Source organism: Furipterus horrens, unplaced genomic scaffold (genome assembly GCF_987537825.1).
Source record: "Furipterus horrens unplaced genomic scaffold, mFurHor1.1.pri manual_scaffold_17, whole genome shotgun sequence".
Lineage (NCBI taxonomy): Eukaryota > Metazoa > Chordata > Mammalia > Chiroptera > Furipteridae > Furipterus > Furipterus horrens.
In genome coordinates this window covers 21893033-21909748 of record NW_028327187.1, presented here as the reverse complement: position 1 = coordinate 21909748, position 16716 = coordinate 21893033, and the positions used below count along the sequence as shown (strand labels likewise).

General features: G+C 37.9%; 1 protein-coding gene across 1 annotated transcript in view; it reads left to right on the top strand.

Moving 5' to 3' along the window:
- ADGRG4 (adhesion G protein-coupled receptor G4) overlaps window positions 1-16716 on the top strand; it is a 154468-nt gene that overhangs the window by 106512 nt on the left and 31240 nt on the right. The window contains exons 12-16 of the mRNA XM_090264028.1: window positions 1798-2014; window positions 3024-3186; window positions 9059-9193; window positions 13953-14072; window positions 15242-15287. Of these exons, the coding sequence (XP_090120154.1) occupies window positions 1798-2014; window positions 3024-3186; window positions 9059-9193; window positions 13953-14072; window positions 15242-15287 (681 nt within the window). The remainder of the gene's footprint in view (window positions 1-1797; window positions 2015-3023; window positions 3187-9058; window positions 9194-13952; window positions 14073-15241; window positions 15288-16716) is intronic.

Sequence of the window (16716 nt, the reverse complement as noted above, 5' to 3'; positions counted from 1 at the left end):
GGGTATATTTATCCTACAATAATTACAGGGGGATTCCTTTTACTGATTTTGTTTCAAGGCTTAGAATTTTTACATGTGTGTCATTTGTCCTGAAATTTTACTTAAAAACCACATGACTCTGGATGAAATGTCTAGGATTACATTCTACAATATAGTTGGTCTCCTAGTGGCCTGTTTACTTTCATTCTGCCACAGCAGAGACTGCATGACGTGAAGTCACACCACTGCAGCTCAAAGAATAATGACCACAGTCAGGCAGCTCTGGGCATACCATTTACAACAAAGCCTGAACAATTTAATAACAGCAGTGGAAATATGTATGAGTGAACATGCTATATTTTCTTCTATCCCTAGTTTTATTGTTTTCTCAGTTCTTTTAACTCATCAGAAGATAGATGTAACAGGGACAAAATATTAATTTAGACGTAATTAGTACAACCTTGTTCAATCTCCCCTCTTCCTTTCATCTCCTCAGAAAGAACTCTGCCCACTCAGTTCCTATGTAAGCCATTGTTGGGCAGAGTGGAGTGATGGCTAAGAGCAGGGAGGGGGTGAAATTGAGAGGATCTCAGATAAGATTTCTTAATTTACATTAACAATAAGAGAGAGGGAGAGACAGAAAGAGAGAGAAAATGAGAGTGATTTATGCTTTATTATTTTGTTTTTGAAAATAGCGTTGGTTATTTGTAATATAACCTGGGTTAAGTGTCCTATGAGCATAGCGCTTCTCTGGAATTTTTCTCAACAGATTGTATTTTTTAATTATTTTCCATTATATTTTGGTTACTGGACTGGAATGTGAGTGCTTTAAGCTAGGAGGGTACCACGAAGAAACTCAGCTTTATATGGGTTATATGAACCAAACTCTAATTTCTGTTGTATTTGTTTAACAAAGCTCTTAACTTTAAAAGTGGGTGATGAGTCAAACAAAAACTATTCTTAAAAATCATTTATGAGACAGTTAAGGATATTTGAGCACTAGGTGAATATTTAATGATTTTGAGTATTATTGGTAACCTTTTAAAGATATGATGCTAGTATTGTGATTATGACAAACAAAGGTTCTTTGTTTTAGAAATGCATACTGAAGTATTTATGGATGAAATTATATGATATTTGGAATTTGCTTTAAAATAATCTGGGGTTGGGAGAAGGTGGGTGGGAATGTAGATAAAATCAGATTAGCTCTTCAGTGACACTTGCTGAAGTAAAGTGATTCATGAGGTACATGAGGATTCATTAGACTATTCTTTCTACTTTTGTGCAAATTCGAAAATTTCCATAACAAAAAGTGAAGAAAAAAGTGCATGAGTTAATATCTATTGTTCTTACTGTCTAGAAAAATCTAAATTAAGTTGCTTTTTATTGTTATGTGGTCCATATTTGCTCTTTTTCGGTAAGCTGATGGTTACTGATGGAAAAACAACCACTACCCTTGATTATGAAAATATAGACTGAGTGTTTGCTGATATTTGAGTACAGATGGGATCTACTTAACTCAATCCAATATCTAAAAGTATTAACTTGATTTGAATCTAATTGCAAGATAATTCTTCAGTGACAGAAAGTTTTCTCTGGTGTATTAAAAAAAAGACTTAATGAATAAAAGCTTGATTTATGTGCTACTTTCTGAGACTCCATCTATTGCAGAAATTCAGGTCCACCATCTTCCTTCTGTAAACTTTATGTTGTGTGTATTTCCATTTCACTGCCTTTACTTTTTAAAAGGAAGGATGCAGACTAACATGGCCCAAAACTAAGTAATGCACATTTTATGTTTCTATTTTGTTTGTCCAGAAAATGCAGATGATGTTGCCAATCACATTTTAAATTTGATAAATGAATCTCCCTCTCTTGATGAAGAAGAAACAAAAATTATTGTTTCTAAATTATCTGATATTTCACAATGTGATGAAATAAGTATGAACCTAACCCAGATTATATTACAAATAATTGATATTGTTTTGGGAAAGCAAGACAATTCAGTATCTGATCTGCATGAAGTAAGCAATGAGTAAGTACTAATACTTTGGAAAAATTAATTATTTCATGTAATTTAAAATATTAGTTGTTAATTTCTTTGCATACAGTAATCACCAGTTTTAAAAGTCGGGTAACTGTGCATTGAAATCTCAGTTGTGAAAGAATGCATTCAAATTTTAACTGAACCTTAATAAGAATGACTTTCTAAATAAATAGTTAACCCAAACCAAACCTCCAACCTATTTCCCCAATGCTGGTGTTTCCCCTTTGTTCCCCGTTTCTATAAAATGCATCCACACAGTATTCAAGCAAAAACAAACAAACAAACAAACAAACAAACAAAAAAACCTTGAGAATAAAACTAGTTACCTCTCTCTACCTCACAGCCAATCAATAACCCAGTCTTGTATGAAGCACTGTACATGATTTTTAAATCACTTAAATATTCCTGGAATCCTTCTACTTCGCTCTGTCTTTACACTATCACTCTAGTCCTAGCCTCATTTTCTCAGCTGACTTTCTACAGTAACCTGCAAACTGGTCTCAATGTTCTGCTTTTGCCTCTCTGTGGTCTATTTTCTACATACTAGTCAGAATGACCTTTTAATATATATATCATACATCATTCTCTTGTTTTTAAAACCATTCAGTGTCTTTCTGTTACAAGTAGAATAAAATCCAAATTTCTTTGTCCAGCAGGCCCTGCAGGATGACTTTACATACAACAGTTTTATTTAACATTTTAGACAATCTTTTGAGATGAGTGCTAGTATTACCCCTGACTTTTCAGGTGAGAAAATGGAAGTTCAATGATGTTATTTTATTTGCCCACATAGTTAGAAATTGGAGGAGCTAAGATTTAGAGCTCATTATGACTTCAAAGCCAGTGCTCTTATCTAATAATTCCTAAACAAACAAACAAACAAACAAAAGATAGTGATTAAAACTCAAAACTCTCACGTTAAGGAAATCTTGTTAGAAGAGTGGGTTTTTACATTAAAAATATAGGGATGCTCTTCTCTACCTGTGGTTCCTTGCAGAATTCTGAGGATAATCGAGCGTGCTGGTCACAAGATGGAGTTTGTTGGGAGGACTGCAAATCTGACAGTGGCCAGCTTGGCGATGGCTGTCCTGCGGATGGACCATACATTTGAAGGCATGGCCTTCAGCATTCGCTCCTATGAAGAAGGTACAGAGCCTGAGGTGAGTGCAGTGCAGGGAACTGAGAGCCAATCAGCCAAGCATTTTTCCAACTCTTCATTTATTTATTCCTCGAGAGGGAGAGGAGGCACTCTTTGTAAGGTTTTAATCTTTAGGGTACCTTATGAAAATGCAAATATCCCAGGGAAAATTCATATATAACCTTCAATAGGCTAACACGTTGGATGGAATAATGCCCATGAGATATGCAATGGTACCACCTTTGGTCCTGTGACCCGAAGTCATCTCAAATGTCAGTTTACTATTTGGTACCATTTATGGAGCACTCATTACATGTTGTGCCCATCTGTCTCCTTTGTACAGATAAGGAAACAGAGAAGTTAAGTAACTTGCCCAAGGACTCACAGACTAGTGGCTGAGCCAAGATTCAAACTTATGTCTGACTAGATTTAAAGTCTGGGCCTTCCCTACCACACCACATTACCTCAGCCTGTGGCAAGCCATAGCCTGCCAACACATTATTATAACCCCTAAAAGTCCCCTCATGCCTCTTCCCAGTCAATCCATGAAATTACTACCTCCATTGGCAACCACTATTCTGATATTTTCCACTATAATTTTGCCTGTTCTAAATCTTCATATGAATGGAATCATGTAATATGTACTGTTTTTGGGGGATTTTCCCACTGTTTAAAAAATTATTTTAAAATTACAGTTCACATTCAATGTTATCTTATATTGGTTTTAGGTCTACAGCATAGTGGTTAGACAATATTACATTTTGAAAAATGTTCCCCATGATATTCTGAGTGCCCACCTGGCACGTACATACTTATTACAATTAATATGTACTGTTATGTATAAGGCTTCTTTCATGCAACATAATGTTTTTGTTGTTATTGAGATTCATTCTTTTGTTTCTGTAATTCTTTTTATTGCTGAATAATATTCCATTGTATGGATATATCACAGATTGTTTGTCTCCTCCTGTTGATGGGCATTTGGATTGTTTCCAGTTTTGGCTATTATGAGTAATGCTGCCTTGAACATTCATGTAAAAGTCTTTGTTTGGATATATGTTTTTATATATCTTGAGTAAATCCTAGAAACGGAATTGCTGGCTCATAAAATGTGTTTAAATTTGTAAGAACCTATCATGCTGTTTTCTAAAGTGGGCAATGATGTGGAGTGATTTTTATTTTTGTATTGGCCATTTACATATCTCCTTTGGTGAAGTGTCTCTTAAAATCTTTTGCCCATTTTTAAGTTGGATTGTTTATCGTCTTATTATTGAGTTTTAAGCATTTTTTACATACTCTGAATAAAAACCATATATATGTTTTGAAAATATTTTCTCTTTGGCTTCTCTATTTCCTCAATGGTGTCTTGTTGAGCATGTTTTAATTTTGATGTGGTATATAATTTATAATCTCTTTATAAATAACAATATATGACTTGTCTAAGAAATCTTTGCCTACCAGCAGGCCATGAAGATATTCTCATATATTTTCTTTTAAAAGATCTATGATTTTAGCTTTTGTGTTTAAGATTATAATTCTAATTAATTGATTTAAATTTATTGTATGGTATAGTGTATGGTTTGGAGTTCATTTCATTCATTATAGATATCTAGTTATTCTAGCAACATTTATTGAAGACTTTTTTTCCCCATTGGCTTGCTTTGGCACCTTTAAAAAATTAAATACTTGTATAAATGTTACTCTATTTCTTCACCATCCTCTTTCTCCTTCCCTATTGGGACTCAAATTACATGTATGTAAGATTTTTTTGATGCTGCCTCACAGGTCCCTGAGACTCTGTTAATATTTTAAATCATTTTACTATTATTTTGATAGCATAATTTCTATTGAATTATCTTCAAGCCCCTTGACCTCTGTCATCTTCATGATACTACTGAACCCTTCCAGTACAATTAAAAATTTTCTGATACTGTATTATCAGTTCTAGAATTTACATTTTTAGGGTATTTTTGCTTCTATTTCCCTGCTGTTACTTCCTCTTTTTGCATTAATTGCAAGTATATTTTATTTTAAATAACTGAGCATAGTTATACTAACTGCTTTAAAGTTATTGTCTGCTGTTTCTAACATCTGAGTCATCTCAAAGTTGATCTTCATTGATTGCCTTTCCATTGAAAATGAATCACATCTGTTTTTTTCTTCACATATTGAGTAATATAGAATTATCTCATGCATATTGTGAGTGTTACATTGTGGAAACTCTATATTCTACTATATTCCTCTGGAGACTATTAATTTTTGTTAAACCAATTAACTTGGTTAGAACCAAACTGTAGATTTCATCTTCTGGATGGCAGCTCAAATCTTAGTTTTCCTTACTGGAGTCTGTCCTATATCTATGTGGGTCAGAGGCCAAGCAGACTTGATACTCAAAATTTTGGCTCCCCTTTTCTAGCTCTCTTTTCTCTAGGATTTACCTCTGACCTTCCAGTGGCTGTGGTTGTCTGAACCTTTGTTTTCTGGTTCTTCATGCAAGAAAGACTGCAGATTTTCTATCAGAATTTTGAGCATCCTTCACAGTATTAGTTTCAGCCTGCCAGCAGGCTGAATGCTATAAAAACAGTTAATTCACCTTGTGATATTACCTTCTTCCAAGTGTCTACTATTTTCCAGAATCTGCCTGCTTTTGTTTATTTTCCAGTGCCTTCAAGTCATGGTCATTTTGTATAGCTGTTATATACAGGAGGGTCAAGTCCATCAGGACCTATTCAGTCATACTGGAAGCAGATGCTGACTTCCCATTGCATTTTGGTTACAGATAGGATATTTTATTATAGATCTTTATGGAGAAACAAGTCAACCAACCCCTATCACATTCTTGGTACCAAAGTGCTTACACATTGAAGCTAAATTATAAACTCTCTATGGTACTTGATTGCCCTAGCAGAGTTCATTTGTGCCAGAAGAGCTATATGGCTATTGGGGTCACAAGTCATTCTTAGAAATATTATAAACTTTCATTTCCCCATGATGCACCCAGCTAGATAACAGTTCCTTGAGAGGCAGCATGGATAATGCAGAAAATGTGGGACAAAATCACACATATCGTTGTACAACTGTATCCCAGTTATGTGACCCCAAACAAGTCATTTAACCTCTCTGAGCCCCCAGTTCCTGATAGCATAATACAGCATACTTTTCAGAATTGGTAGAGGGATTAAATTAGAGAATACACATAAGAATGCCCATATATGTTGCTTTGTCTAGGAGAGTTGAGGTTTACAACTGTGGTCCTAATGTAATTATTGGTAAAGCCTCCTTTCACTGTCAAAAATGTCCCAATACTTATCAAATATTATTGCCAGTCAAATTAGCAAATTCTTCTGATAGCAAACCTCTAAAAGAATTCCTAAGGCCTAACACCTCAGTTCCTGCCCCAATTGTTTTTAAGTATATTTTATTGATTATGTTGTTACAGTAGTTACAATTTTTTCTCCTTTGCTCCCCTCTGCCCAGTACCCCCCTTCCTCTAGCAATCCCATCCCTCTTAGTTCATGTCCATGGGTCATGCATATAAGTTCTTCGGCTTCACCCTTTTCCTATATTACTCTTAAATTCTCCCTGTCTATTTTGTACCAACAAATTATGCTTCTTAATCCCTGCACCACTTCCCCATTTCTCCCCCTTCCCCCTCCCAGCTGATAATCCTCCAGATGATCCCCATACCTATGATTCTGTTTTTATTCTGGATTACTTAGTTGGATTTTGTTTTTATTTTTTAGATTACGTTGTTGATAGTTGTGAGTTGTCATTTTAGTGTTCATAATTTTGATCTCCTTTTTCTTAAATAAGTCTCTGTAACATTTCATGTAATAATGGTTTGATGATAATGAACTCTTTTAGCTTTACCTTGTCTGGGAAGCACTTCATCTGCCCTTCCATTCTAAATTATAGCTTTGCTGGATAGAGTAATCTTGGCTGTAGGTTCTTGCTTTTCATCATCGTGAATACTCCTTGCCAGTCCCTTTTGCCTGCAAAGTTTATTCTGAGAGATCAGCTGATAGTTTTATAGGCACTCCATTGTAGGTAACTCTCTGCTTTTCTCTTGCTGCTTTTAAGATTCTCTCTATCTTGAACCTTTGACATTTTAATGATGATGTGTCTTGGTGTGGTCCTCTTTGGGTCTAGCTTGCTTGGGACTCTGTGCTTCTTGGACTTGTACGTCTATTTCCTTCACCAAATTGGGGAAGTTTTCCTTCATTATTTTTTCACATAAGCTTCCAACTTTTTGCTCTTCCTCTTCTCCTTCTGGAACCCCTATGATTCAGATGTTGGCATGTTTAAAGTTGTCCCAGAGGTTCCTAAGCCTCTCCTCATTTTTTTCAAATCTTATTTCCTCATGCAGTACTGGTTGACTGTTTTTCTCTTCCTTATATTCCAAATAATTGATTTGAACCTGTTTCCTTCCCTTCACCAATGGTTTTGTGTGGATTTTCCTTCGTTTCATTTAGCATAGCCTTCACTTCTTCCTCATGCGTTTGCCATACTTAAGCATATCTGTCAAGCCTGTGAGCATCCTTATCACTAGTGTTTGGAATTCTGCGTCTGTTAGGTTGGCTATCTCCTCATCACTTAGTTCTCCCACTGGAACCTTGATCCATTTCCTCTTTTGGGCCATGCTTCTCTGTCTCCTCATCTTGACAGGCTCCTGTGTTGTTTGCCTCTGTGTCTTAGGTAAAGCTGTCACTCCTATTACGTTGTAAGGGACAGAACCTTAGATATTCATCAGTATAGGGTGATCAGTTTTACCATGTTGTGCCGCTATATGTGGGGGAGGGCTCAGGGAGGGAACAATGCCGCTTGCTCAGCACTTGCCCCCTTTCCAGGCACTTCTCCCACTTTCATATGTGACTGGTGCCTCTCTAGCTGTTGCCCTGGCTGTTGTTTCCGGAGTGGGTGGTTCTGCAGACATTCTAGGATCATGGGGGCCCTTTAAATAGGTAGACTCTACTTAGACACTGGCAGTTTCTTCCTCCACCCCAGCCCCCACAGGTTTGCACAATCAGAAGCAATGAGGCTGATTTCCCCTGGCACTGGGACCGTGAGCCGCACAGTCTGGTCAGGAGTTGGGAACGTTTCCCAGGTGCCCTTACCCACTTTTCAAAATGTGTGACTGCACTTTCTGCCATCCTGCTGCTGCTGCTGCTGCTGCTGCTGCTGCCGCCATCACCACCGCCACCAAACTGCATCCTCTGTGCCCCAGCTCTGCCCCTCCTACCTGTCTGGATGAGTATTTCTTCTTTATGTCTTTGTTTGTTGGACTTCCATGCAGCTTGATTTTCTGGAACTTCTGGTTGTCTCTAGTTTTGGGGTAGTTGTATTGCTTCTTAGTTGTGGAGAGAAACCCAGCGTGTTTGTCTAGGTCTCCATCTTTGCTGGAAGTCTTGCACCAATTTTTAATGAAAGCATTGCTGAATGAATGATGGGACAAGTGTCTAATGCTATTGTATTGGGGTTTTTGTGGTTGTTTTGTTTTTCCCCTTTCAGAATTATATGAAAGAAGGGTGACCTCTACTTTTGAGAACCATGACAAATCACTTAACTTTTCCCTCCTCTTTCCACCTCCATAAATACTCAGGTGGAAGCAGATCAAAGGAAAGAAACTCAAGGCTATGTTTAAAAAGGAAAGGGTATTGTGTGTGTGTGTCTATGTCTGTGTGCACTGAGTCACGTCTTAGCCTATGATCTGAATGTGTATGTGTGTGTTTCTGCATGTGTGTGTAAAATGTATAGCATAGCTTATGGAGCTAGTTCCCATCTTCAGCCCACCATGTGATACTGTAAGGCTGAGGCTAGGCTGGGGTGGGAAGTGGAGAGGACTTCAAGTTTATGGGTGATGAGTCTAATTTTCATTTCCTGGCTTTTTGTGACAGATTTCCCTAAGTGAAGTCCCTCTGGGGAGTGTTTTGGCTTCCGTATATTTGCCTAAATCACTGAGGGAGAGAATTCCTCTTAGCAACTTACAGACCATCTTGTTTAATTTCTTTGGCCAAACTTCACTCTTTAAGGTAAGTTCTTGTCTTTGTAATGACCATGGACTGACATATGGTGACTCAGAGTAATTATAAATTCTTGCTATTTTCATGGTGTTCTGTTTATTTTAGAATATGCTTTCTGATTTATTCCACAAGTCTTCTAGCACAATGCCTGGCCCTCAACATGAATCAACATCTACTTTAATGATGTTCCACAGTTTTTAATTTTCACAGCTTCTCAGCTTTGGAAGGGAACTTAAGGGTTACCTGGTGACCAAACAGAGGCCTCATGATGTTTCAGAGCCAGAAAAGAACAGCGAGTTCTGATGAAATGCTGCTTCACCTTGTCAGTGCTTTCCTCCCAAATCTCCCTGGCTTCCTCAAAGCCAACATGTCCACTCCCCCAGGCGAATTTATTTGAAGCTGAGTGGTGTCTAGCAGGATGACTGCTTGCATGAATTTGTTGTTCCTTCTCACCACCTCCACAGCACCTTCTCTGAGGTCTCCAGCCCTCACTGATTATTGAAACAGAGAGGCAGTATAATGTGGTGGTTAAGATAATGAACTCTGGTACCAAACTGGCTGAATACAAAGCTGGCTCTGCTGTGTGACCTTGGACATGTTACTTAACCTCTCTGTGCCTTAGATTCCTCCTATGTAAAACAAGATAATAGTAAGTACCACACTGGGCTGTTGAAAGATTAAAAGAGTTAATATATAGCCCTAGCTGTTGTGTCTCAGTTGCTTGTGCATCATCCCATAACCAAAAGGTCACTGGTTTGATTATGCATCAGGACACATGCCTTGGTTGTGGGTTCAGTCCCTGGTCAGGGCATGTGTGTGGTGCAGGTGAGGTTAGGCAACTGATCAGTGTTGCTCTCTCACATAGATATTTCTATCCCTCTCTTTATCCTTCCCTTCCTTTCTCTTTAAAAATAAATAAATAAACAAATAAATAGTTACTGTATATAAAGTGCTTAAAATATTGCCTGGCTCATAATAAGCACCATGTAAGTATTTGCATTGCTATTATTACTTTCCTGTCTTGGGACTCTGCCTATCAAAAGTTTCATTCCTTCAGCCTGCTCTGTCCCATCTAGCTGTTGGGAAGAAAACAATCTGGGTTTGCATGAAGTTGTTGATGATGATCACTATTAATGTTTAATATTTACAGTTATTATCTCATGTACTTCTCACAAGAAATCAAGACTCAGAATTTTGTGATCTGAATGTTTGTGTCCTCCCAAAACTCTTGTGTTGAAATCCTAACCCTCCAAGGTGTTGGTATTAGAAAGGAGGTGCTTTGGGAGGTGAATAGGTCATGGCAACGGAACCCTCATGAATGGGATTAGTGTCCTTATAAAAGAAGCCTTAGAGAGCTCTCTCACCTCTTCCACCATGCGAGGACACAGCGACAAAGTATCATCTATGAATAAAAAACTAGGTTTTCACCAGAACCTGACAACACCGGCCCCCTGATCTTAGATTTCCAGCCTCCAGAACTATGAGAAATAGATTTCTATTGCTTATAAGTTCCTCAGTCTGTGATACTTTGTTATAGCAGCCTGAACAAACTAAGACAAAGAGGTTAAGTAATTTTGTCCAAGGTCACAGAGCTAGGAAGTAGCAAAGCTAGGAATCAAACCCAGGCTGTTGAACTCCAAAGCACAAGTATTTACTAGGTCAATACATTAACTTGCCCAGGTGTGTTTGCATTTCCTAAAGAGGCTATTGAAAGGAATGAATTCTTAATGGTCAAATGTCCACAGAGTTATTTTTGAATTTTGGGGAAAGTTGTTCTGGACCACCTTAAATTTACCACATACCGACTTAAATATACTATATTGTCTCCATCTGTGTCTGTAGATGTTCTGTTCTACTGGAATTCCCTAGCCAGTCCCTCCCTATCAATCTAAAATTCTACTTATTCCTGTGGGCTTATCTCAAGTCCCACTCAGGAAGCCTGCCTGAAGTTTGTGAGTCCCTGCTCTCCTCCACACCCCCTGATTTTTTCTTATTTCATACTTCTGCCTTGTTTTCAAAGTAGATTGTGGCATATGTCATGGCTCAGACATGTTTTATTTTCATGTTTAGGTACCCAACATGTTTTCATTACATATATATTTATTAGACTTTTTAATAGAAAAAAAATTAAGTTGGAGACAGAACAAGCCAGTTAATAAAAAAAATTTTTAATAAAAATTACAAATGTAATTCATAGCACTCTGACAATTTTGGAAGGCTTGCAGTTTCTCTGGATCATCTGAAATGCCATTATTTTGGTAATTTTATTTCTTTAAAGGGCTGTGCTTGTGTCATAGAAGAAAAGATAAAGTTGTTTTGCAAATATTTCACACCTAGTAAGTAATTTTTATTCACTAACACATTCCATTTAAAGGGATTAAAGATCTTTGCCTAAATTAGCCTACAAACGTCATAGTGCCAGATGAAGAAGGAGTAGAACTAGCCTGTCATCAAATTCAGAGCTGGAAGGGCCCTTATAACTCATAATGTCTCATCTCTTCATTTTACCAATGAGGAAATTGAGACCCAGATAGGGGAAAGGACCTGCTAAAAGTGACACAATTTATTCATTTATTCATGTAGTTATATATCAGACAGAAAATATTTGTTAAATTTCTACTATGTGTCTTGCATGGTGCTGGATGTTAGGGATACAGTTGTGAGCAAGAGAAATAGATGCTTGTCCTCATGGAACTTACAGCCTAACGGGGGAGAACAGAGATCTGAAGGTTCTTACAATGAAAGGGGTGACCCAAGAGTGGGAACTGTTCCAGTGGTTTTTGGGGAGTGACTACTTACAAAAGATACCATCCTTTAACTGCCATTTCCTTGAGTCCTGACTCATACAGGCTTGCTTTCACACTATTTCTTTCTACATATTCTGATCAAAATCTTACTGTCATATAACATATTGCCTTAAAAAATTTAAGACACCACTCTTGGAAAATATGTATCTCCTCCTCTACTCCTCCACCAGTGACAGTTTTCAGATAGAGGGACAAAGCACTAAGCAATACAGTATGGCACAGGGGCTCTTGGAGCATAAAAGATGGCACCTACCCTTGTCTGGGAGATCAGGAAAGACCTAGTGTAAGAGAGGTGTCAGCTGAGACCTCAGGTTGAGTAGGAGCTAGAAGATGAAAAGATAGTGAGGAAAAAGAGGAGTGTTTCAGGCACAGAAAACAGCTTCCATAAAGGTTCAGAAGTAAAACAGGTAAAACTTGAACCTATATCTCATAGGATGACAGAATGAGAAATGAATTAGTTCCTTTCCTTGCATAATCACCATTTTGTATGTAAGGGAAGTAAAGCCAGAGAACAGATAATTAAGTCCTGGGTCATTGTGTTTCTCTTCCTTTGGCCTTTCTACTACAAAAAACTGTATGTTTTGGACTAAGTTGGGAGGGTTGTTAGATATCATTTGGTCCACCTTCCTTTGTATCACAATGTCCCATAAAGGGGAAAGCACTTTGAAGGAACAGGAGGGCTTAGGCTCACACTTGATCTTTTGACTGTCAGCAAAGGCCCTTTCCATCATATCCACCTCTACATCAGGTTACCCTGAGAAATACCTCTTTGTAGGGAGTCCTGAACCATTAGGCTGGCTTTAGATGAACAGAGTTTGACAGGAACAGGAAATGAGTGGCTTTCTTGTGGAGACCTAGCTTGTGTTCACAAGGACTCAGTTCTCAGCGACTGCATGGCTTCGAAATATAAAGACCCGTCATCTTCTAAAAGTGGTCCAGTGGGCTCCCCAAGGAACATCATCTGGGCTCATCTTCTCTAAGCTTTCTTGACAAGTTCTCAGAGGATTTGCTTCCTCTCCCTCTTGTCTTGCACCTGCCCTGTATTTCATTTCTTCATTTGTGCCCAGAAGAGGAAGTCTTCAGCTGCCTTGCCTCCTGAAGTCTTGACATATAGCACTTTAGCCCTGTTAATTATCAAGATTCACATCTCAAGGGCTACATTCTAGCTTGTTTTCTTTAAACCAACATTTGTTAAGCATCTCTTCCCTATTACTCACTAGCTGTGTGAATTTTGTCCAAGGTTTTGGGCCTCCCCAAGCCTCAGTTTAACTGGAAAATGCCTATATTGTTTCAGTGAGCACTGAAGATAGTGTATGTGGAAAACACCTAACAAAGTACCTGACTCACTTTGGGTACAAGATAAAATACTGTGTGCTAGACCCTGTGGGAGACAATAGGACACACAATGCCCATACTCTGGCCTCAGAGTTCATGGTCCCCTAGTGAGGGGATGAATGTCCTCAGAGACGTGTTCCAAGCTAGATGTTGATCAACCTGCCTCCATCTCCAGTGAGGATGGAACAGGAAGTAGCTTATAACTACATCATGATGGATTTATCTTCCTTATAAGGAGGGGCTTCTGAAAAGCAGGTAAGGTTGGTTGAGGGTTAGAGCTGGGATAAGCTGGAACATGTCATGGTCCAGCAAGTTATCAAAGTAGGAAATAGTTTTGTTCTGCTTCTAGTGCAGTACTAAGTATCAGGCACAAAACCAATGCCTGTTAGATATTTGGATGTATGTCTGGATTAATAAGTTGTTCTACCATGGTATAATTGAGATCTTATGCAAAAACAGGAGATGAGCTAAATAACCTCTAAAATTCTTTCTTATCTTGTGATATTATTTTCCATATTTCTGTACCTAATGCTGTGTAGTACTTCAAAATTCTAGATTGATTATTAACATGGAAAAAATTTTTTAATTTAGGACCTGAAATCCTCTTTCTTATATTTCTTTTATAGGCCAAAAATGTCACTAAAGCATTAACCACATATGTTGTGAGTGCCAGCATTTCAGATACATCTATTAAAAACTTGGCTGACCCAGTAGTTATTACTCTGCAGCATATTGAAGGAAACCAGGTAACATACCTATTTTCATCTCAGAATAAAAAGGCCTTAGAACCCTTCCATGATTTTCCATTTAAAAATAATTGGCTAGTTAACAGATATGATATAAGACTTAATGAAGATTATTTCATTTCAAGTAGCTGAGGTGTGTTGCAACTGGGGCTTCTAGAAATAATGCCTTAGCCTAATAAGATAACTAATGGTGGTCTTCTAACACTGTGACAGGTTGGCAGAGGAGTTACTGGAGGCAGGCGGATTTTTGGTTGTCCCATCACACTAAATGTTATTTAATTCCATTCATTTTCGTGTGAGACAAACAATTTAATTCAAAATAATTGAACATTTCTATCCTTTAAGTTTCCATGAAGAGTATTAAAATATGTATTAATTATCACCAAAGGTTTAAAATGATAGTCATATGGCAAAATATATGGTATATATTACTAAATGATCAAATTAAGCTATAAGTTATAGTGTAAGAATGAACTACCATTATATTCTTTGATGTTAATGTATGTCCAGTGTGAAGTCTTAATATCTTCTTTCACTCCAAATCTAAAAGATCAAATGGTACAGCATATTTTTTGAGCTCTTAATTCTAGAAGATAAGAAGAAATAATGGGAGAGGGAATTTTTAAAAAGTGGATACTAAATAAAATGTGATAGATAGGTAAGATCTTAATTCCGCTGGGACACAGCTCTCCAAGCATCCCCCAATAACCAGTTTCTCATTGTCATCTGTCCTGGACATTGTAGGACCTGGTGAGGCCTCAGGAATACTCATTAGGCCTAATAAGGAGGCAGTTAAACCTTGTATCTATAAGGCTTGGATTCAACTGTGAGCCCCAAACTCAAAAGTTCCACAAGGAACACCTACCATACATCAGACCTGTACCAATCATCCACAGCCTGGTGTGAGGCCCAGGAGGATGTGGAAAATACCTATGTTACAAAATATTTTAAAGGACACACATTAGATCACGATGCAGTATAGCATGATGTTTTCTCAACTTGTAAATCCCAAGTTACCTGGGGTGAGTCTCAAAACCAACACAAATGATCTCTGTGTGTGTGCCTACTGTTTGTAAAAAAGCATTGAGAAAAAACATTTGTGTGTAGTTGTCATTGTGTGGTAACTATCACAAGGAAAGGTGTTTACCTATGATTCTTCTTTTTTATAGGATTATGATCAAGTTCAATGTGCCTTTTGGGACTTTGGGAGTAACAGTAAGTATTTTTCTTAGCAAACTTTGTCTTTGGCTTTCAATGAGACTTTGCCCCTTGCAGTTTTCTAGTTTAGCAACTGAAAAGAGGGAGTCATAATGAAGCTACTGTCTTATCAGACCCAACAGAGAACTGTGATGAACCAAGATACAAGTGAGTTTTAGAACCAATTTGGGCCTTGGGGCTTAAAAAACACTTCCTTTTTGATAAAAGACTTATTTGGGAGATTAGAAAATCACACAACCCAGGGGTAAGCAAACTTGAAAGGAAGAAAACTAGAAGACCTAGTACAGAGTAGCCTCAAGCTGTTTGAAGAAAGTTGAGGAATGAACACCTGACTATATTTTCTTATGGAAATTTGTAACATCTACTACTAGTTCCTTCCTTTATTTTTCTCATCTCTCTAGCCCAACTGTGTGTCATTAGATAGTCCATTTACTCTCTTGGGACTCCAATCCTTTTATTTTTTTATTAAGGAGATAACACTTCATGCTTGGTCTCTAAGAGCCTTTCCTGATTGGCTAGGTATAAGTCTTTGGGGAGAGTAAGGGAAGGGGATGGGAACAGGATGCTGAATGTGTCCTTAATCTTGCCACCTCCATTGGAATCTTCAGGGATATTGACAAATCTCAGATAATTCCCACACAGAATCAATTTCCCCTAGAATGCTATGAGTGGCCATGTGAACAGTCCTTCCACCTGTGGACACTCTGCCTGGGAGCTTGTCCTTTTTCAGTATTCCTGGAACTATGAGAAAAAAGAGAAAGTCTCTTTCCATTGAACTCCCTGGCATGTGGGAATACTACTCTTTTCCTACAACAGAGATAGCACTATCTTTTCCTGGTTCCCTCCAAGTCTCCCAAAATAAGAATCCTGTAAAATGATGAGCTATGCCCTTCACAGCCTCAATAAGTTGATCTGTGTGTTCATTAATGCCAGTTCCTGGGCTCCTGCAGGCCACCCTTTGCTCCCACCCCTCTGTACATGGATCCAGAAACTCTGGAATCTATATAATTATCCTGCATGGAAAAAGTATTAATCATACTTAGCTGCCTGCCCTAAAATAACCTCTTTGGTCTGGTGCTACCCTGGAAGATTTACTCTAAATCTTGTCTAGTATCCAAGATCTACAGTTTATGGAGGTTTGAGGGTTGGTGCTATAACCCTAAATATACTCAAAAGGGAGAAACTAGGCAGGTGTTAAGTACACCAGAGGCTATCTTGGCCTTAAGGAGCTTCAGACCATGATTTGGCTTGAACGCAAAGCACTTGAGGTAGTTTCAGATGTTTATTCCAGTCTCACTGAGTAGGCCCAAGTGTCAGATTATATTATATAGCTTATGTCCTTCAAAAAGTTTAAGATCTACCTGTTTCCTGTTTGTGTTGCTTTAAAAAGAACAGTCCTTACTTTGTTGCTCCAGCATGGTGGCAG